Source organism: Taudactylus pleione, unplaced genomic scaffold, assembly GCF_031769625.1.
Source record: "Taudactylus pleione unplaced genomic scaffold, aTauple2 ptg000007l, whole genome shotgun sequence".
NCBI classification, from domain to species: Eukaryota; Metazoa; Chordata; class Amphibia; order Anura; family Myobatrachidae; genus Taudactylus; species Taudactylus pleione.
Window position 1 is genome coordinate 21,567,273 of NW_028284410.1, and position 23,428 is coordinate 21,590,700.

General features: G+C 38.3%; 1 protein-coding gene across 1 annotated transcript; it reads left to right on the plus strand.

The window, feature by feature from the left end:
- Positions 1-1,014: 1,014 nt before the first annotated feature.
- On the plus strand, positions 1,015-23,201 carry GRHL3 (grainyhead like transcription factor 3). Its single transcript, XM_088462526.1, has 16 exons — positions 1,015-1,105; positions 6,659-6,845; positions 7,709-7,770; positions 8,728-9,061; positions 9,177-9,256; positions 9,756-9,909; positions 11,868-11,979; positions 12,110-12,204; positions 13,685-13,843; positions 13,980-14,055; positions 14,523-14,656; positions 16,257-16,288; positions 17,166-17,254; positions 18,291-18,376; positions 19,448-19,512; positions 21,994-23,201. Exons 1-16 carry the CDS (start codon positions 1,089-1,091, stop codon positions 22,106-22,108), a joined length of 1,797 nt encoding a protein of 598 aa, XP_088318652.1. The 5' UTR covers positions 1,015-1,088; the 3' UTR covers positions 22,109-23,201.
- Positions 23,202-23,428: the final 227 nt, after the last annotated feature.

Genomic DNA, 23,428 nt, shown 5'->3' on the forward strand with positions numbered 1-23,428 from the left:
TGGTGGTAATGTCAACATTTCAATATTCAGTATTAAAAAACACTATGATACCTCTGGTATAAAGATCAAAGAATAACATATAAAATAATAATCTAACAAAACAAATGTCACTTTATGTCATTACTAAACCTATTTGGTTTAGTAACGACATGATGCCCCAGTAACTTACAATAATGGATAATTATCTTATGTACATACTGGTGAAAATGTTACAGTTTGGTGGTTTAAAAATATAAATGAAAAGTAATGATAAAAATGTAAATAAACCACACGAAATTATGAAGAATAAATCCACATTGACCAAGGGCGTATTAAAAGAGGAGGGGGCCCTTGTGAGTCTCTGTTTGGGGCCCCCTGCTCTCTCTCTGGCGGCCGTCAGCGTACTGAGCGCAGCGCTTCATCAGACTAGTGCCCAGAGTCTACTGCGCATGCGCAAAAAGCCAGGAAAATTTAATTGGCGCCCATTTTCCAGGCGATTTTTAAAGCGCTGATAGCGCCAATGTGGTTGGTATTAAAACTATGGGTGCAGGGTGTGCGGTGCGGTAATTAAATTAAAGCACAAATTCCTTCTTTGAAACTAAATGTCAGAATCAGGAAACAGCGTTACACTGAGTATCTGGGCATGTTATGTTATAAAGCGCATTCATAGATCTGACATGTAGAGTGGCAGAATTAAGCTATTGCTAAATCTTTTTTATCATACAACCACAAGTCTTCAGCAGGTAAAGACATGTTTGCAGTTTTGGTTAAGTTTCGCCTGAAGTCTGAGTTTCTTTAAGACATTTTTTTTTCCTCTGCCTGTCTTGGGGGAGGTGTTTGCATAGTTATGGTTCATTCATATGTCTACTCTGGCTTACGGAGAGTTAAGTACTGCACCTGCTGAGGTGTGCCTGTCTTAAGGCACCTGTTTCATCAGCCAATCAGATTCAGAGCCACACAAGAGCCCACCTGTCAGCAAAAATACCTGTACACAAATCCTCACGCATAAATCTAACACCTCACTCTACAGGGAATGTCTGTGCTTAACAACAATTAGAAGAGTAAGAGTCTGAAGAACGTGTATCATCGCCACTGAAGCTTGGGAGAAAATGTCCAATGAACTTGAGTAAGTAATTCCTATGTAATATTAATACAGCTGGTGCGTTATTTATTATAGTACAGTTCTACAACCTAGGTGCATATATTGTGATCGGTATTGTTTTAGATATGCTCTTAAAAGGTTACAAATATAAGTTTAATACATCCCTAGGCACTAGTTGTTTCATACTGTTGTTTGATTGTGCTGTTGTCGTTCTATTGTTCAGCTGACACAGTTGTACAAACAGATCAACTGTACATGTACAGTACCAAAGAGAGAGTATTCATCAAATAGAACTTTATTTCTCTTGTTTTATTTGGCAAATCAAAATGCCACTTAATATATAATTTTATTCTATTGTTTACTCAAGGTTAAAAGTAGCTATTGATGACTATTTGTAAGCATAATATATTAATTTTAGTACTACAAATATCTACTTTTCTATTGAAACAGTGCATATTTATTACACCTGTAAGAGACATTAAACATTAATTAAAAAAAAAATCTAATTTAACAACTGTGAGATGGGATACATAAATATTGCTATGGTGTTTTTCCTTTATAACCATGCTTGTGTGATTATAAACACTAGTATTTTTGTTCAGACAAATTACTTAAAAAAAAAAAATAACCTGTATGTGGCATTGGCACAATTTGATTATTACATAGGTTAATAATATCAAATCATCTAGCACTGAAGTGATATGAGCAGTTTGTGTTTCTGTTACTGGTTCAAGTGCATAACATTGTTTATATGATTAAGCAACAGTTTACACCATAGAGTTTTGTGTGCGTTGTTATTAAAAATCAGAGAATCGTAGAAATATCGGTTGTGTGTATTATGGGGGTGCCTAAAGAGCAGGAGAGGCCTGTGGCTGAGATGTGTGTGTGATAACAGGGATTGCTCAATGAATGACCTGAGTTTCAAAGAATTTTTATATGGAGCTGTACGTACTAAACTGGAAATTTATTTGAATTCCAGCAATAAAACAAATCCTAATAAAATAAAGAGAGGATAATCCATTAAGTCTCTTAAAAACATGCATGAACCTATTAAACTCTTTGGTGTGGCTCTTTTAGAGGGGTATTAACTCGTCTGTTTCTGAAGATTTTAGGGAGTTCAATACAAAACACTGTTTTTTTAAAGACAAAAGTTTTTTTAATATGTTTGAGACAACCTGGCACCAGGAATACAAAAGTGTGTGTGTCTGATTCCAGGTTTCAGTCTTGCTGTACAGTAGTTTCGGCCTAAACATCATATAGAATATGTTAGCTGAGCTCATTATCATAGAAGTTCCATTCATTTGCATAGGCAGAATCAACCTAAAGAAGAAAGCTCTGTCATGTCATATGCTAATATGCTAATAAACAGAACTGCTTTATGTTCCTGGAACCACATTAACGCCTTTATATTCTATGCATATCATTATTCTTCTGGTGCCCTTAATAGTTGCTTTATGGTAATGTGTAACACATTCCTTTTTATTAGATGAATGGTATATGAATGGTATATTATGTGCTCATTACAATTTTATGGTAAAAGGCTGTCTTTTAGGGTCACAAAAGGCCTCAATTTGTATGGGCTACCAACAAGTTGATCTTTTTAAGTGATTTCAAGTGTCTGCAATCCAGTATATATATATATATATATATATATATATATGTATATATATATATATATGATTTTCGTGGCGTAGTAAAAATTTATTTTAAATATGAGAAATAGCAATCTATATATTATGTTTTCTTCTATTATTCTGGCAAGAATAGTATTCTATTTTCAATATGTTCCTCCATCATTGCTTTAGATAAGACAAGAGCAATGGTTAGCTAACGCTAACCCTAGTTCTGGACCTTAACCAGTGCAGATAGCAATGACATGTTCCTGGCAGTGTATCATTGATTCTGGGTACTGAAAGCAAATTTTATTCTCTTCTGTAAGCAACTGAATAGAAGTCTTGTTCATGTACACACTCATGCAAAGAGAATAGCCAATGCAAACTCATAACTATAACCTGTGCATTCATGTAAGCAGTTTTTCTCAAAAAGATAGATAAAGATAAAGAATTAATGGAGGAAGTCAGTATTGGTACATTTTCAATAATATAGGGACTACTATGAATTTCCTCTGGAAAAAGCTTCATATAGTCAGCATACTGTATCTCGTTGTACTGTTTGTATGATGACCTAAACGGTGCAATTGTACCATCAATATAATAAAATATATTTGTTGTAGACTGATATATTTAAAGACTATAAATAGATGAAACTGGGAAAATTAATAAACCAAATGGTCATGTACAAAGTCATGAACAACTGTATGAAATGTTAGAAGAATTGTATTTTAAACAGTAAAATATTTTTCAATTAGGCCTGTTCAATAGATTTTATATATATATATATATATATATATATATATATACTCACACTATCTATCTATATATATACATGCACAAATATATATATATATATATAGTAAATTCAGTGGGTAATATGCTTGCAAATCACAATGGTGTATAGAAAGTTAGGAAAACAAGCAGCAGCAGATGTGAGAATGCAGGCACAGTTGGATCTAGCGTTCCGTGAGAGCAGTAATGGGGGCTGCATAATGGAAACCCAATGATGGGTCCATATTTTTCTGCACATCATGGGCCTGATTCTGAGTAACATGCTAAATACATGCAATGCCGATGTTCACATAGTTGGCTGATGTTCTAAGCACTGCTCATGTAGAATGAATTTGGGTTCAGTCAATTTTGATTTTCAATGGGCGGTCCAGGAAGGTAACAAGGGGGGTCAGGCAGACGCGGGTGAGCTGTCGACATGTCACTGGTAGCAGCAAAGCCGCTCACACAGGACGCCATGTTCAGATGGAGAAACTGCTAAGGGAGGGATAATCACAGATGCAAGGCTCTGCAAATGGGTATCTCAGTTTTAAAGTAATCGCCTGTGGCATTAGCATAAGACACAGATACAACTCAGAATCAGGCCCCATGGGCTTTCTGTGTACCAAATTCCAGTCACCTATGGGGTGTTTGGTCAATGTTTTAATAGGACACAGAAATTGTAATAAGCAATCCTACCAAAATAATTGTGTAGCACGTAACTTGTACCATTGAGTTAGTAAAGAAGCTCATGATGCAACGTCACCAAAAAAGGAATCAGAAAAATCAGAAAAATCTTCTATGTTATGTTTTTGTGGTATAATTCGTGACTGCCCAGAGACATTGTTGGCCTTGGTGTAGTGTATTAGGAAATGGCCCGCACATGGCATGGAATTAGAAGCCCACGGCAGATTCTATGGTCTAAGGGGTGGGCAAAAAGCCCCCCCCCACCCCCCATCCCAGCTGTCGTAGAACTACACATCCCAGCAGCTGTTGTAGAACTACACATCCCAGCATGCCCTGCCACAGTTTTGCTATTTGACTATGCTAAAAATGTTGCAAGGCATGCTGGGTTGTGTAGTTCTACAACAGAAATGTGGGAGCTCCTGAAAGGATAACCCTGATATGTAACGATGAGGACCAATGGTGATTATCTGCAGGGCTGTGCTTGTTATGCTTTTCACTGACCTAAAGACCAGTGTTATTGCTCTTTATCCTCCAATATCTTTTTAACGATCTATGGTTAAGAGTTATGTGTGTAGCTTTACCATTTCAGTAAGTATTCATTCGTTAGAAAGAACAGTAAACAAAGGATAGCTTGTCTATTTATCAACTAAAACAAAGATAGGTCTGAATCCAACAGTGCATAAAATTGTCATTTCTGCAGCTTAGCCCACCTACACAATTTGCTACAGGTAACACACACCCTCGGCACCCAGCCCACACCTTCAGCTAGTCTATCAAACACTCACTGACTTCATTACCTACCTTTGTTGACCTCAGACACAAACATGATTGTTAACCCTCTCTCAAACCAAGAGATCTTCACCACATACTGTGACCTCCTTCAATGCAATTATGTTAATTTCAGTGCATTGGCAATTTTCTGACTCTTATTTTAGGATTAACATTTTCGAAATCTGTACAAAAAAATATATATTTGAAAACAAGTTATTTGGCTGTGACTAGTTGACATATCTGATGTACTTCCATGCAGTGGTATGTACTAAGCCCGTGAACATTTCCTCCAATATGACAAAGAGAAGAATTAGTAAACAATGTTATGGTTTTGTACACAGTGATGCGAGGTTTCCCTTCTCTTGGCTGAGTATGGTATTATAATTAGCACTATTTAGGCATTGCATGTAATTAGAAGATTTAAAGTTCCTAGAACACAAATACCACAAAACAAGATAATTCTGGCAGAAATATACATTGACTTAAGGGCTGTCTATACAACCTAACGTACAGTAAAGTCTATTTTGATTCCCAGAATGTTTTAACCATAGCCAATGTGTACAGTGTACATATTTATACACTGCATTATACTGGAGGGACGGGGAAATAATGGTTTCTTGGAGAACAAAAGCAGAAAGTTAGGAGCGGCCAAAAGTAAAGAAATGACAACTTTTTAGAACAATCTATAAGGAACATATGAAAAGAGAAATGATTGAGGATAGAAGCTAGGTGGGTATTTAAAATAACATAGGCAGGTGCCTTTCCAGTTGATTGAACCTGTAACCTCCCTGAGCTGTGCTGGCAGCCATGAGCAACATGTGTTTGCTTTACCATGAAAGCACAGCTTGTGGTCTCATAGGAGGAGAATTAGTAACAATATAGCCTGTTACCCACATCAGCAAGTGTCTGACTGGGAGGTGTGCGGTAACCACGCTCTCCTCCTAGGTATCATGTTTAGTGCAGACATGAGGGCCTAATAGCCATGGATCCATTTTGTTACAGGGTGACTTTCTTATGTAGAAAAATATCTTCTGGTAGAAAAGGGACATTGATGTCACTTACAACACCACCCTACAGCAACACCTTGCCTTTATTATCTCAATCAACTATAACAAACTATAGTGAATAATGAACTTTAATTAATGTGATTGGTATTACACATACAAGAAAAAATATGGACTTTTACAGTAATATTTTTTTTTGTTTTTCCCGTGATTTGCTACATAATTATCAGCTATTTAATAGAGATGAGCGGTTTGGTTTTGCTGACAACCGAACGCACCCGGACATTGGGGTTCCAAGTCGAAACAAGTCCTGTTTGGGTTCACTTTTGGGGTTTCCGAGTAGAATTGAGTCCTAGTTTGGGGCTACCTGTACATTTGGATCTCATGAGATCTAAAAAACAGATCTCCTGTTTTGGATTGTATGTAACAGGTCCAAATTACATGATTTTAGCTGTTTATCTATTTTAACGAAATCCAAAACTGAAACCGAATAAAAACACTTGAGGGTTATGCCAAAACCAAAACCATAACATGTAAGGGTGGTTTTGCCAAAACCAAAACACAGAGGTCCGCACACATCTCTACTATTTAAGTTACCCGAGGTACAATTACCACCAGAAGCTGTATTGCTCTTTTATACCTTCATTAGTGCTGTAGTTAATATAAAGTGTATGACTTTTTTTATGCCACAAGTGCAGAATACATATTAATGATATCCTTTTTGTTGCCCCCAGTTACCGGCCAATCATGCTGCTACAGAACGACAGCATTAATCTGCAGAAGTATTCCTACTCCAACGATGATGAAGCATGGTCTAAGTACTTGGATAACCCTATGACAGTAGCTACAAAAGCCATGATGAGAGCAAACGGGGATGACGACGGAGTTGCTGCATTGAGCTTTCTCTATGATTACTATAGGGTAATTATTTTGTTTGTTCATGTATTTTCATTGACAACAATGCACATTAACACCAGACCAGACAGAAATTACATCTATGTTTGAGATAACACAAACTTTATGCTGCATTACTTTCTATTTATAAGCATCAGACCGTCATGTATTATTCCATCTCCGGTCTGGTAAAAGTACTGAATTTTCTTTGTTATTGTTTTTTTTTCTTATTAAATGACATTAAGGCGATAGTATGATAACTTCTAAATCACCATCACCACCATAGTTTATTAGTAAGGCATAACAGATAACGCGACACAGTGCAATCAACAAAATAAAAACCGAACAAACTCTAATAAGTCAGGGCCAAGAGAAACAATAGCATCAGTAAAAGTCAATAAGCTAGTCAATAGAAAAGGCATGACAATACTATAAGAAAAGTAATCCAATCCAAAAAACAAGGGGATGGGGAAGCAAATGGAGATGATAAGGGTGGGGAGAAATAAGCGAAAGGGAATTAGTTTTTAGAGATAATAGCTGCGGAAGGAGAGGAGAGGAATAGACAAGTGGAACAGGAGTAGGGGGCAATCTAGTATGAGTCAGGTTATCTAAATGTGAAAATGTGAGTATATTGGGGGAGCTCTTGAAAAGATCAGAGGTTGGGTATGAGTCTGGTCAGATGGAGACGTGGGAAACTTCCTGAAGGCAGGTGTATGAGGTGGTAATAGCACAGAGAGGCAAAGGTCATTGTGTCTGTCACTGACTAGTGAAGCTTTCTAATATTTCTATATCTATATTACCATTACAGATTGTTAAATGACTAACCTAATTGAATACTGCTATTTTACCATAACATTATAATTCTTCATACTATCTAAACTTTTTCTTAGGTGCCCAAAGAAAAAAGAATAATTCCACCTGGATCAACAGATCGCTTTGAGCAAGTTAAAAGGTGAGTTTAATTTTAAATAAATGAAGAGGCGAGTGGATGAAGGTGTTATGTTACATTTAGAGGAAACTGAGATATTTAGAGTTAAAGATAAATTATCCACCAAAAAAACTGACATGAATTGGACATAGCACTTTTAACTGCAAAATATATTAGTAAATAGACTACTAATATTTAAAATGGAATGGGATTGAATTTGAAATGCCGACTGCTGTTTAGCCGCCGGTTCAAATCCCGACAGCGGATGCCCGACAGGATCAAGATCCCGACTGGGGCAGGTAGGTACCCTAACCCTCCCCTGTCCCCTCCTCCCTAACCCTAACCCTCCCTTAGTGGTGCCTAACCCTAACCTCCCCCCTTGTGCCTAACCCTAACCTACCCCACGGAGGTGCCTAACCCCCCTTACCACTCCCTAAACCTAACCCTCCCGTAGAGGGTTACTAACCCTAACCTCTCCCTGGGGGTGCCTATCCCTCCCCCCTAGGGGTGCCTCTCCCTAATCCCCCCCCAAAACCTAATCCTAACCCTCCCCCCCTTGGCTAATGCTAAGGGTACCCTGGACTTACCTTCATTTGGGATGGCGTCCTCTGCTTTCCGGCATCGGGATTATGATAGGCACCTGTATTTCGACACATTCGACACAGCTGGCATTCCGATGTCGGGATTGTGACTGGCGGCCGCATGACTACATCCCTTTAAAATAACATTGTTACTATGTTCACTAGGTTATAACACCTCCATCCATTAAATAGTCATTTTTCAGAAAATAGTAATTTTTCAGAAAATCGTTATATAACACCTTTATCTACTCACCTCTTCAAATAACCCGACAGTCTAAATTTGCATTGATATTGTACAGATATAAAATACTATTATTACAATATCCGTACTTACTTAAAATCATTGAGAAATCACCAGTATTCAGTATCCTAATCTTTTATGTTTTTTTATTTACTACAGGAATTGCATTGAATATGATCCAGACATTTCAACTTTTGAAAACCCAACACAGCTTATGAAATTTCTATCTGATAACACCTCCTCCATTCAAGAATATTCAGATACACATAAAAAGAACAGCTATCTAACATTGGAAGCTTTCACAAACACCAATAAACTGACTTTACACTCAATATCTAATAAATTATCTAGCGATACACATGAAGATTTCCTGACAACGCCATGTGATGTTTATGAGAAGAATCCATTAAATAGTCTCTTTGAGCCAATGCATGTGGCACAACCACAACAAAGATGGCAGCCTGACAGTACCTTCAAGGAGGACTCACCAGAGGTACAAACAATAACTAAAACTGACTAAGCTATAGCTCATGGCATAACCAACTTTACTGTAGTTATCTTATTTACAGATGTTCTCTTCAATAAAGCATTTATGTTGTCTTTTGCAGCCCCTTATTTTTGGCGATATACTTAGGAATCAGGCAGAATCCACCTGTTCTGAAGACTACTTACCTACTGAAGCAAACTGGTAAGTCTCATTGAAGCACAAAACTTCAAAGGCGATTAAACTGTACCTGCCACCTACACAGAGTGGAAGCATCCATTTTGTTGACTGACCTTATATTTATGAGAATACAGTCTCAGGAAATAGTCACAGCCCTAAGGCATGAGGAAATTTAAGTTCTTAGGGGCCTATGTATCAAATCTTGATGAGAGATAAAATTGTGAGAGAAAGTATTAACGAATCAGCTCCTAACTGTCATTTTTCAAACACAGCTTGTAAAATGTAAGTTAAAAGCTGATTGGTTAGTGCTTTGTCTCTCTCCAGTCTTTGATACATACTCAATTGCTAGACTCCATATTTGTTAAGCTGATAAAATGGCTATCCACTATAACTGTAGCTAAAAGGCGCACTCTTGTGTCATCTCTTCAGAAAATGTCGCCTTTTGGAAAAAAAAATTTTTTATGTAATTGCAATAATGAATGAATGCATTAATGTTGTATGGCTGTCCTTGTTATTTTTGCAGTGACTTTGAGTACACCCTAGAATCCCCCAAAGCTATTCATGTGAAGTCTGGAGACTCTCCAATGGCATATCTCAACAAAGGTCAATTTTATCGAGTTAACCTTCGAACAACAGACAATAGGAAATGTTTGCAACTGTCTTCCAATAAAGTCAAGGTATGTTCCTGCATAATCAAATGCCTTGTTATTAATTTGGGATTCAATAATGCACAACCTGGTAATTCATTCAAATGAGGTATATAAGTAGGAAAAACATCAATTGGCTTTGAAATAGTTAAACAGTGCTCCTAAATCACAGTGAAGGTATAATATTCAGGCAGAAACATAGTGGACATTGATAAATAGGACCACACAATAAACAAACTGCAAGACAAAAGAAGTTATGAAATGGAACAAATGCATCTATTTCTGAAAGTCTGTAAAATGACATGAGTCATTGAGAATACAAGCTTCATTCTCTAGGGCAAATAGAACAAGTCCACAAGTGGCGTTTGCATACAGTGATGTGTCTCCCCTGACAAACTACCTCCTTTTCAGGCTTTGTAAATGCCCCTTTTAAAGATGTTAAGCCAGTCCATAAAGACGACTGATGACTATAAATCAGTTGTAATGTGTACTGTGCAAACTATTAATGTTGTCCTAGTGAGGTATAGCTAGGTATTTGGAGTCTTAACTCTCGATAAATCTAACATTTATTTTTGCCACCTCCACATCTATCGTGTATGGCAGACTTAAGCAGCATTAGGGAATATGGAAGAACACGGAAGTGCAGTATTCACATACGGCCAGTGCTTTTAAGGATAAAAACAAAATTAACAAACTAAAAGCTTTTCAGTCATTAACAAGAAATGTATATAAATATTCCAGCACAAAAGAGATCCTTACCAACATGTTAGATTTCACCCTGACAAAATGAGAATTTAACTACAGGGAATGGGTAATTTATCAAGCCGCAATGCTTCTTTATATGTGCTAGAGTGATCGCCTTTCAAAATGCATGGCCATCTGTCACAGTATGGAAACACTGGCAATAGCAAGCTGCACATACACAGGAAATCTGGCAGGGAGGACACAGTAAGAACGTCACATCAGTGTCCTCTTTAACATTATTATTCCCAAGTTAGCACATAAGAAATAAGGAAAAATACCTTTTGCAGGGATAAAGAAAGTTATGGGCCTGGCCGGAAAGCAGGGAATAGCCTAAATGCATCCTTTGCTATCTCCTCTCCACTTATATAATTAATCCTAGTTGGGGCCCTCCTGTACTTAATCCCCACTATGACCAGGGCAAACCTTTGTGCCACCATCTTTAACTACAAATTCTTTGGCTGTTCTGTAAAATGAGGCACAATTGTGCAAAAGAACATTTGCACTATAGTTTTACATTTTTGCAGTTTTAAAAAACTGTTAAAAAACAGTTTAGCCCCAGCAACAGACTTGCCTGGTCCAACAAAACAGATCTGAGAGGACTTTCCAGCAAAAAGTGACCCTCAACTCTAAGGGGGAGTTGTACTAAGCCTTGGAGAGTGATACAGTGCATACATGCATACCCTCCCGGAATTCGCGGGAGGCTCCCGATTTTTCGGGTAACCCCCCCGCACCCCTGGTAGGGTAGGCATTTCTCCCGCATTTATTGAGCATTTCTGTGGCGATCGCGGGTCTCCGTGTAGGGGGCGGGGATTAATGACGTGATTCTTCATGAATTGCGTAATTTGGCCCTGCCCCCTATTTAAATTTGAGCCAATCGCAGCAATTTACTGTGATGGGGTGGGGCTTAATGATGCAAATCATCAGGCCCCACCCCCCATTGCCACCCTCCTGCTTCTCTTACCCGGGCTTCTCCCGGGGAGAAAAAAGAAAAGTAGGCAAGTATGATACAGCTGAGAGAGATAAAGTACCAACCAATCATCTCCTGACTGTCATTTTTCAAGCACAGCCTGTAACATGGCAGTTAGGAGCTTTATTACTCGTCAAGGCTTAGTACATCTCCCCCTTAATGTTTGTTCTTTGGAGAAAGTTATATGTTGTGTAGTTCATTATGTTGTTCATAATTTTTTCATGTGACTGCTCTGACAGCTCTGATTAGTTTACTTCGTCATTTCTTCTGTGTGTAGACTGTTGTAATGGTGGTCTTTGACAATGAGAAAAACCCAGAAGAGCAGCTGAAACGCTGGAAACATTGGCACTCCAGACAGCCAACTGCAAAGCAGAGGGTCATTGATGTTGGTAAGTTAATTGCTATATTTCAGAAACCTGTTGCATTTATTTTTGAATTGATTACATTTGTATTGTTCCCCCTGTATGTTTTTTATGACTGTGCATGGGATGAACTTTTGTTATATTTACTCTCCTTCAGCTGACTACAAAGAAAACTGCAACACAGTGGAGAGCATTGAGGAAGTAGCATATAACGCATTGTCATTTGTGTGGAACATCAATGAAGAAGCTAAGGTATGTATAGGTAATATATATCAGCAGGATATCCATCTGCAAAATCCATATAGGCAGAAAACAACAGTTTAATTTCTGCAAGTTTACAATCAATGCTTGTCACTTATTGATGCTTACATGTCCTAACAAACACAAACCATTGTTCTATAGAATAAGCACCTAGTAACCTATTAGTTGTCACAAACACCATTGATCAAAATAGGACACTACAGTATATAGTATAGTATTTAGGACACTACAGTATACAATAATGTCATACATACATCTCTTTAAAAGTCTTATATTAGAGATATTTCCCCACTGTGTACTGCACAGTTAATTTGACCAAGTACTAGTAGTAAAATACTATTACCGTAGTAGACTTTATATTGCTTTGTGTTATACAGAAAGTTTATTTGTTTGTGCATACAATTCTGTAAATGACAAAATAAACCTAAATTTGGAAGACAATAGCACATAAATATATACAGTTTAGTAAAAGTACCAAGTTCTAAACTACAGAGCTACTCCTGTTCCCATAGCAACAGCTTTGAGAAACCAATCTGGATAAACCCAGTAAGCACACACATACCATATCACTGTGTCTATGAAACATCTGTGGTATGAATAGTCCACATTAAGAAGGTCGACAGGTTCTGAGTGTCGATAGTCAGAATGTCATCATTACTTTATGTCAACAACCGATATATATCGACATACAGCAATGTCGACATGGTTCAAATGTCAACCTGTACATTTAACATGTTGACACCAGAATATTGACATATGGTTTTTTGCTTATTTTAGCCTAACCCTAAATCTCATGGTAACGCTAAGCCTGATTCTAAACCTAACACCCTAACCCTAAAAATAAGTAAAAAACATATTTTAACATTCTCATGATCGACAGAAGGTTGACATTTTGAATGCTGACCTTCTGAATGTCGACCACCTGACCGGATACCTTATGAAGCAAAATGTATCTGTAAAACAGAATATCATGGATGGAATCTGTAGCTATCGTCTGGAGACAGTTATTTGGCGAAGTAAAAAAACGTTTGTTCGATACAATCTTCGTTCCCGTGAATAGAAAAGGTTATCTCTGGGTGGGTTTGATGCCTGAGGCAAATAAGAGTTGTTAGGATCTGTGGGGATTATCTCGAAGGGAGGAAACAGTTGGAAACATTGGCATAGAGACAGATAAATTCACTGTGTTTAAAGTTTAGCTCAACTTAGCAACAAGACAGGAGAAATGGCCTGTCACACGACGTTTCCATGTAATACATGTGACAGTTGTGTAAGAATGATCATAAGTGAAGAGCTGGGCAGAAATGCTAAATTTGGGTTACGGTACATATAACATTTTTCGGTATCACTGTGAAGTTTATAATTAAAACACCTGGCAAGCAAACAGCAAAATGATGTCTTGTTTATTACATTATTATAATTATAATAGTTAATGTAGAATTGCATTAACATGTCTTTCTCCATTTGGCTTCAGATATTTATTGGCATCAACTGCCTGAGCACAGATTTCTCTTCTCAGAAAGGAGTGAAGGGCGTGCCTTTAAATCTCCAGATTGACACTTATGACTATGACACTGGGGTGAAGAGACTCATTCACCGGGCTTTCTGCCAGATCAAAATATTCTGTGATAAGGTATGACTGCCACTAACAGAAACATGTAATGGTTGTTAAATTCAGTACCACTATGTGTACATAGGCTGACTACAAAATACTATAAATGTTTGACTATCACACACGTCAGAAGAACTGAGCTGTCATCATTTTCCAGGGTGCGGAACGTAAGATGCGTGATGAAGAGCGCAAGCAGTTTAGAAGGAAAGGAAAATGTGCGGATGCCAACAAAGGTATATATCTTCTGCTTTTTACTCCCAGAACATTAACTTGCCCATTAGCCTGCTCCTCTGCCTTGTCTACTGTATCTACACGGAATTCCTGGAGACAAGATCTTGATAAAAATATATTTATAACTATTTTGAAACACAAAATCCTAAACTATAAATTGTAGAAAAATTATAAAATTTGTATTCCTAAACATCGCTAAATTCCTCTGAAAAACAGGCTAAACTCAGTACCCAAATATGGAGTACGCATATTTTCCTCTTTTTATCTCTAAAATCCGTATAAATCCTATATTCTCAAGTCCTGAGTCACCATTGTTGCTTTTTTTTACGTATATATGAATTTCAAATTTCTGTCCAAAGTTTCTCACGGTACTGAGACTTCAACACAACTTATTCTGTTACAGGACGTGGCTGATATATCGATTAGGTCATAAAATGATTGTCTTTCTCATGACTGCCTCTCTTTGTAGATACAAAATCATCCGTGCTTCCAGGATACAGAGGAACAGACATCACTTACTTGAGACCAGTGACAGATATGGAAAGTCAGCCAGTGTTGTTTATCCCAAACATCCATTTTTCCAATCTCCAAAGATGTGGAGTTGTAAGTACATGGTTTAACTATACTGCTTAATATATAGAACAATGGCTATAACAGATCTATTAACTTACCATCATGCGTAATATAACTAGTAGAGATGTGCACAGATCCCCGTGTTTTGGTTTTGGTAAAACCATCCAGAAATGTTATGGTTTTGGTTTTGGCAAAACCACCCTCAAATGTTTTTGTGCAGATTCAGATTTGGATTGCTTTAAAATTGATTTAAAAAAAGCTAAAATCATATAATTTGGACCTGCTTACATGCAATCCAAAGAGCCGGGACACCGATATACTCGGAACCCCAAAAGTGGTCTGAACCAGGACTCAATTCGACTCGGAACCCCCAAATTCGGGTGTGTTTGCTTTTCAGGAGAACCGAACCGCACATCTCTAATACCTAAGTCAAAAAAGGCCCCGAAAAGCCCATTTCACGCAAAGACAGATCTGGCCAAGATCTGTCAGACTAAGGGGCATATTCAATTTGGCGCAACGTTAACGAGGAAAAAAACCTTGCTCTCCTCGCACTTAATTTTGGATTACTGTTGGTATGTGCGCTCCCGATACCCGTGGTATCCAATAAAAAAAAGTGGTCGTGGGATTTTCAGAGCTGAAAACCCTGAGACGCGTAAAAAAAACAAATAAAAAAAAATTACACTTACCTGCCCAGGGGTCTCCGGTGGTCTCTACGGCTCCCAGTGGCCTCTCCCCCCAATTTTCTCACTGGGGAGGGGGCTGCTGGGAGGCTCTAGGGGCTGCAGGGAGGCACAAGGGCTGCTGGGAGATGTAGTTCTCCCTGCACCCATTACGGGGGGCATACTTACACTGGACACACACACATCCTGGGGGTCACACACACACACTCATGCACACACACTCTCACTTATCAACACTCACAAACACTCACACACACTGACATACTCACCGTTGCTGCAGGAGACAGGGTCCCGACGATGGATGCAGAAGACAGCACTTCAGAAGGTGAGTATTACTGACTAATTAAGCTAATTGTAAACTTCCAATTGCTTAATTAGTCATTAAAAAGGGTGCTGCAGGGGTCCCAGAACATTTCCCGACCATTTTTCCTAAAATTGTGGTCTAGGAAATATTGATCGTGCTCTAGAGGTGCACACAAAAAACCTCACGGCCATCAAAAAAATCATCAAAACCCTGCACCGAAATAAATAGCAAAAATCCAGGACCTGCAGGAAAACCCCGCTGATGCAGGATTTTTGCTATTCTCGCCCCTAATTGAATATGCCCCAATGTATCAGCCAGAGATACCTAAACATTTGTAAATCTCCTTCTACGCATGTGCTGTACGCTAAAACTCACTAATTGTGTCCAACTCAGAATTAGTCCCATCTCTATTATGCTAACAGTGTTGACCACTTATGTCAAACCATATTCTAAGTCAATAGTAGCTGCAGGAATTCAACAAGTCAAACAAATCTTTCAGTGTGGGATTAACCTAGAAGAGTTATGGGCAGGATACAATTGCTGTCATTTTAAATGCAGACAGCATGGAAGCACTAGAGAATGTGATATATAATTGTGAAGTTGTTTTACAGTTGCTATAACTCCTTTCCTTATCTATTGATTCTAGGTTCTTGCCGCAATTCAAGATAATAACGACAGGTAAAGATATCTTACAGTATAATGCAGCAATGGGGACATACAGGTTGAGTCTCCGATATCCAAAATGCTTGGGACCAGTGGTATTTTGGATAACGGAATATTCCATATTTTGGAATATTTGCATATCATAATGAAATATCTTGGCAATGTGACCCAAATATGCACACAGAATGCATTTATGTGTTATATACACCTTATACACAGCCTGCAGGTCATTTTATACAATATTTTCAATCATTTTGTGACCCAAACAAAGTTTGTGTATATAGATAAATTTCAGTTATGTTTCATATACACCTTATACAGACAGCCTGAAGGTAATGTTATACATTATATTTAATAATTTGTGCCTTAGACAAAGTTTTTGTACATTGAACCATCAAAAATCAAAGGTTTCATTATCTCAGTCAAGCCAAAAAAATTCCATATTTCGGAATATACTATATTTCGCAATATTTGGATACAGGAGACTCAACCTGTAGTAGGACATAGAATATTACATCAAACTAACAACATCAAAATAGATTAATTAATAATCTGGACAAATTATAACTGAAATAAAAAAATTATAGGTTGTATGTACTAGCACCTTTTTATTACTGTATGTCAGAGACTTATTATTATCCCAAGTTTATGATGTACTGTGGGACTTTTTGGCCTCTGATTTACTGAAATTTTGCAATATCAGAGAACAAGACATTGCTTATCCTCCTTGGGAAAAATCAAAATAACAAAAGATAATACATGTGACTGATGAGAATGGTTAGATGTTGTTTTTACTGGTTATGGGTAAAGGCTTTCTATAGAAAGACTGCATTACCATTATGTGCATATGAGGTATGTGTTTAGTGGCTCATGGCTACATTTTTATGCACAGGTTAGCACTGAAGAGAAGCTGTCCGTCCTTCACAGACACCTTTGAGGTTCCACCTTCCAAGCAACAGGCAACTGAAGACTGTCAACGAGGTATAAAGTTCTCTGCAACTAAAGTAGAGATGAGCAACGTTACAGACAAATTTCAGGCTAATTTACTCTTGCAGTTAAGCAGTCCATCCAAATTTCCAGTGATACAGACCTTGGGGGCGAAGTATCAAACCTCGCAGAAAGATAAAGTGGAGAGAGACAAAGTACAAATCATTCAGCTTCTAACTGTCATTTTTCAAACATAGGCCAGGATGTACTGATGGGGAAAATGTGGTAAAAACCCCGAAAAATGCAGTTTTCGGGGGTTTTACTGCATTCCCCAAATGTACTAAGCTTTGTCCCGATGGGTAATGCCACTTACGTGCTTCTTATTGGGGCTCTCCAGGCTGGGAGGGATCCAACCACATGCACAGAAGGACGCCAGAGTGACTTCTGGATGTTAAATCCGGAAGTCACTCTGTCCGGGGCCATCGCAAAGGACAGCTCTTGTCAGGAGAGCTGTCCTTTGCGATGTTCTTGGTACATACCGAGGTAATGAGGAGGGATGTACCGCACAGCTGATGCTATGCTTAGTACATCCCGCCCATAGCCTGTAAAATGGTAGTTAGTAGCTGATTGGTTGGTACTTAATGTCTCTCCAAGGCTTGATACATGTCTCCCTATGAGTACCACTTTTGTCTCACTATTCTATAGAATGTCATTCCACACTGCTATCATACATTTACATTTAGCAATAGAGCTGAAATAAAAGTAAAGCTAGGCTGATGACCATAAATTTATTCCACTGTGTGATGCAGATGGGGTAGGGCTGGTAATATTTAAAGCCTAATATTTCAGGCAACACATGACAAATGTGGAACAAGGTGAAAATTTTGTGGACTAGTTTTGCTTATGACTATGTGAGAGCATTCAGGTATATTTGCGTAATTAATACACGGTACCACACAAGACTGCATCAATAATTGACATAAATGATAAATATGTCAGCTCAAGGATTGGAATATTCTTGCTCACATTTACTCCTTATTCTTTCATACGCTATTCTAGACTTTTTGTAACTTGTGTTGTTTTTCCGTAGTGTTGTTGTATGTACGAAGGGAAGCAGAAGAAGTTTTCGATGCCCTTATGCTAAAAACACCAGATCTCCCGGGCTTGAGGAAAGCGGTAAGTTTGATTATAAGTTCATATAAACCATATATCATCCATTCAATCATCACTACCTTTGTACAGTTCACATTCGCTGTTAGTGATAATATCTCAAATAGTGTTACTTGCTCTTGTTATGCTTCAGCAAGGATTCATGTTATTAATTGATGTTAAAACAAACAAAACCATGTAGCATAACATGATCAGCATGCATGAGGTCACATGTTCCGAATATTCTTCTTCCTTATGTGTGTACATTCTTCCTCTATGTTCGCTGAACTATATGTAACTGCTTGTGACAGCAGACACATATATATAAAAGTGATTGGACCCCCCCGCGCAAGCACAATGCATACCATGCATACCAGTGGCGTATCTATAATGGGTGCAGTGTGTGTGAGGCACACGGCCCCTGGGTCCAGGGGGGCCCTGCACCGCACACCCTGCACCCATATTATTTTAAGCTTCCGCGTCCGTGGTCCCGCGTCGGTTGTCAGCGCTGCTCACAACACCGGAAAATGGCCGCTGCGGCCATTTTTCCAGTGTTCTGTGCATGCGCAGTAGACTAATGCTCCGGTGGCTGGTAAGCCACGTCAGTCGGCTGCCGGTCACCGGGGAGAGAGGAGGGGGCCCCGTAAGGGTGCACAAATAAATGTTTTTATCAGGACGATAATGCCACCTGTCATGTTTCCGACGCTGGACTGGTATACAGATAATTCAGTAACCCGGATGGACTGGCCAGCTCAGAGTCCAGATCTTAACCCCATTGAGAACTTCTGGGCGGGTGCGTTCTAGGCCGACTCAACCATCTTCAGTGTCACAGATGGTCACTGTACTTAAGGCGGAATGGCAAAACATACCGCCTGCTTGCCAAGAAGGGTGTCTGCAGTAATCACTGCACGTGGTAGACCTACAAAGTACTGACGTCAATAAAATCTCCTTAATCTATGTGCTGTCAGTGTCCAATCACTTTTGTCTACATAGTGTTTTTTAATAAAAGCAGGTTAAATTTATATGTTAGCTTCAGCATGCTTTATATATTACATTATAGGTTTTTCTGCTTTAAACTAACATGAACATATTCCACAGATCTCAGAGAAATATGGTTTACCAGAAGTAAGGATCTGCAGAGTCTACAAGAAATGCAAACGAGGGTACGGCTCCTGAAAAATATCTGTCTATTATTCTGTCATCATATATAGATTATGAAGCTTATGTTAATGTTACAGTCTGTATTATTGTGGCTCGCAGGTTAACAGGTGCCCCTGTAAAGCTGGGTACACTATTAAAAGATATATCTGCAGATGATGGTTGTTCATACACACTGATCAACCATCATCTGGTCGCGGGTCCCGCTGGCCGGGGGTTGCGTCGTGCCACCCTCCCCACAGTAACTGTTGCTAGTGTACGGGCGGATAGCCGACCGCCTGTACACACAGCATCATGAGGAGCTATATCTGCAAATATATCTGCCCTCGGCTGTGCAGCAGAGCCGATGCGATATGTCTATAAATGATGTCACAGACATATCGTTGGTACACACTGGCCGACGGGCACCTGATTTATTGGCCAATCAATTGTCAGCCAATATATCTGCCAGTGTGTACCCAGCTATCTCCCCAATTACTATATAACAATATAGATATCAGCTTATTACTTCGGTTTGCTTTTTATGGTTATGTCTAAGACAAAGCCTTTCATGTAGGTCAGGACAGGTAGAAACTCACAAACATTAATTCTATAAATGAATATAAACTGATATATGGTAATGCCTGTGTTTTGGCTTATTAGTTATTTATGTTTAAAAATCAGAGGTTATGTTTGTGTCACGAGAAGTCTTAATAATGTTTAACCCTTATGATGCTTGTATCATGCTGACAAGTGTTTTGCTTTCTCTGGGAATCTTTTGGTACACACCTGACAGATATATCTGCAGATGATGGTCATTCATACACACTGAATGCCCATCATCTGCTTGTGCCCTCGGGTCCCGGCGGCCGGTGGGCGGGTCGGGGGGCGGAACACGCCCTCCTCCTCGCAGCTGCTGCTGTGTGTGTATGGGCGGTCTGCCAACCGCCCGTACACACCCGCCGATGGACAGACATATGTGCAGACATATCTGTCCATCGGCTGTGCAGCGCAGCCAATGCGATATGACGACGTTCACCGACACATCGCGGGTACAGACTGGCCGATGTGCAGCAGATATATTGGCCGATCAATTGATCGGCCAATGTATATGTCAGTGTGTACCCGGCTTTACCCTCCGGAATATATTATCTTAGTGACTTGTAATTACTCACTAGCAAACCAGCAGATATATACTGTATTAACTTTCAAAGTGTCCAATGAACAAACACAAATATGATGTGGTTTTGGGTTTATGTGATACAGTGAAGAGCTGGGACAGACAAGTGTCCTTTCTTTTGATCTTTTGTCAGCAATAGAAATCTAGAAATATATTTACTTAAGCAGCAACTCCAGGAAATAAAGAATTAAAAAAAACAACATGAAAGTTTGTTGAAGACAGAAAGATAGATATAATCAGCTTTATAAGCTCGCTGACTTTGTAAGAACAGCTACGGCAATGTTGTTGCTGGACACAAGCCAGAGATCTCCTTGCCCATAAGATGAAACTGGATAGATCCTTGTGTTACACAATAGTCTTATTGAGAGTGTCATGCATCCAAAGTACATCATCAGCACATGAAATGCTCAATACCAATTTTAATTATATGGAAAATGAAGGTAAAAGCCCCCAAATTATTTTGTATAGATTATATGTAAAGTTAAATGTATTATTCGGTTTTACCATAACGTTTCATTATATCATAACGTTTGAATAGATATCCCCCTTCCTTCTTCACAAGACATATAATATACTGTAGCTACCATGTAGCTCAAAGACATTGTGCAAGTTCTGCTTATATAAGATAACAAGTTTATATTATTAAGCATGACGTGTATGATTACACCTAATGGGGGCTGATGCACAGTTGAACACTTGTACTACCAACCCTATTCTTAGTGCAAAAGATAATCTTAAAAACAGGTGTAGTTGGACATATGCTCAACTCTGCACATATATCCCCTCATTTAACTTTACATTTGCCCAGTTGCATCTCGTCATTTGTAGTATTTGCCCGTATTGGTGTATACTTAGTTCCAGATCAAGCGCAGTGTAAACAATTCCGTAAACAGACTTGTGTTTAATTCTGCATTAGCTCCGAAGAGAATTTCTGCTGCTTTGCAAAAAAATTACATAATCTCTCGCTCCTGAACTGCCCAAACCTTGTATGCAAATCTGCTTTCTCCCAAGGCTACAGTAGGTAAAACACATCTACAGAGTAAGGGTGGAATAAACATATTATTTATTCTAGGTATACTATTTAGCTCTGAAATACAAAAGGTGTGGCAGTATCCTAAGGTGGCTATAATGCCTTCATATTGATATGATAAGTTAGCTATATTGCCCTCACATTGATATGATAAATTCTAAGGTTATTTAGATTAAGGGTAAATAGATGACAAAAGCATTTGGGATCACCATGGCTCCATCTCTATGACTAATGTCAGTAAGTTCTACACAGCTTTAATTTATTATATTAACATTGCATGTTTATTTCTTCATTTAGGATCCTAGTCAATATGGATAACAACATCATCCAGCATTACAGCAACCACATGGCTTTCCTGCTTGACATTACAGACATAGATGGGAATATTCAAGTGACACTTAAAGAATTATAATATTCATTTTGGACAAGCATAAAAGACTTGTGGGCCAAGGCATGAGACCCCCAGCATAACAGACCTCATAACATTGCTCAATGCTTGCACTTGTTCCAAGTCAGCAGATCATCATGCCACCAAGTATTGTGAAGTCATAACTTCTTGGGAGCCGACGTGGGACATCTGTGTCACACCCCAAGACTTTGTATTTGGAATTATTGTTTTATGGTATCCATAACTTCAAGGCTTGCTCAGATCATTGGTTTGAGACAATTAGCAGTCATACAACCAGCAGAGACATTATGGCCACAATGTGAAGATAAGTTCTCAAACACATGGTTGATATTCCACAGACATGTTAGTTTGTGTATCTATTACATTGCTTTCATCTATCTAACAAAAAAAGGAAGATTGAAGTGCGTCACGTTGTACGTCTGCAGTACCACTTCACGCATGTCCCTGACAATAAGAAATCTTGGAATGTTAAAACAGTGGAATGCCTAATTAGCCAATGATATAGCAAATCTAATCTCTGCGTTGCATCTATCACTGGCTAATACGCTACAATGCTCTTTCAAATATATCAGTTGTGATATATGTCAAACTGATGAGTACATTAGGTCTTTGAATGGATTCCTCCTTAGTTGCTCTTTTGTGGGAAACATTATTATGTACATCTCAATGCATATTTAGCTATCAGCTCCTATTACAGTGGCAATCTTTTTTACAGAAGTTTAAGTGTGGAGTCAAACAGAAGGATGACATGTCACACAGAATATTGCTGCTTATATTTGTCACTGTTTCTAAAGTTATGTTAATACACGAGTCCAAAAACACACCGAGGTATACATCATAGTGTACGACTTCGCCTTGCTGATGGTTGTAAAAGCAATACATTTTTAAAAAAGTAATAAGTTATGTTAAATAGCTGCCAGCCTTGGCTTGAACGCCCCTCTGATTTGGAAACAAGAATTATATTGTTTTATACATTTCTTATTGCTGGTTTGTAGTTATTTGTTTTTACTACAGTATATATAAATATTTGTATTTTGTATGTATTTTAATATGCAGAAATGCATTTTGTCATTTCAATAACATGTCTTTTCACATTTCTCAGTCTTTGTACATTTTGTTCTAATAATATTCTTTTCGATTTAACTAAAAAAGGGCAAATAAATATGCCTTTAAAATATGAAAGTTTGAGAATATATACTGTATATATCACATGTAAATGCAAGGATGGACATTTCATTATTCATGGAGAAAAGGTCTACAAGATAACATTACACTGCTAAGTAGAACATAACCTTTATTCTTATATAACAAGCAGAAAACTCA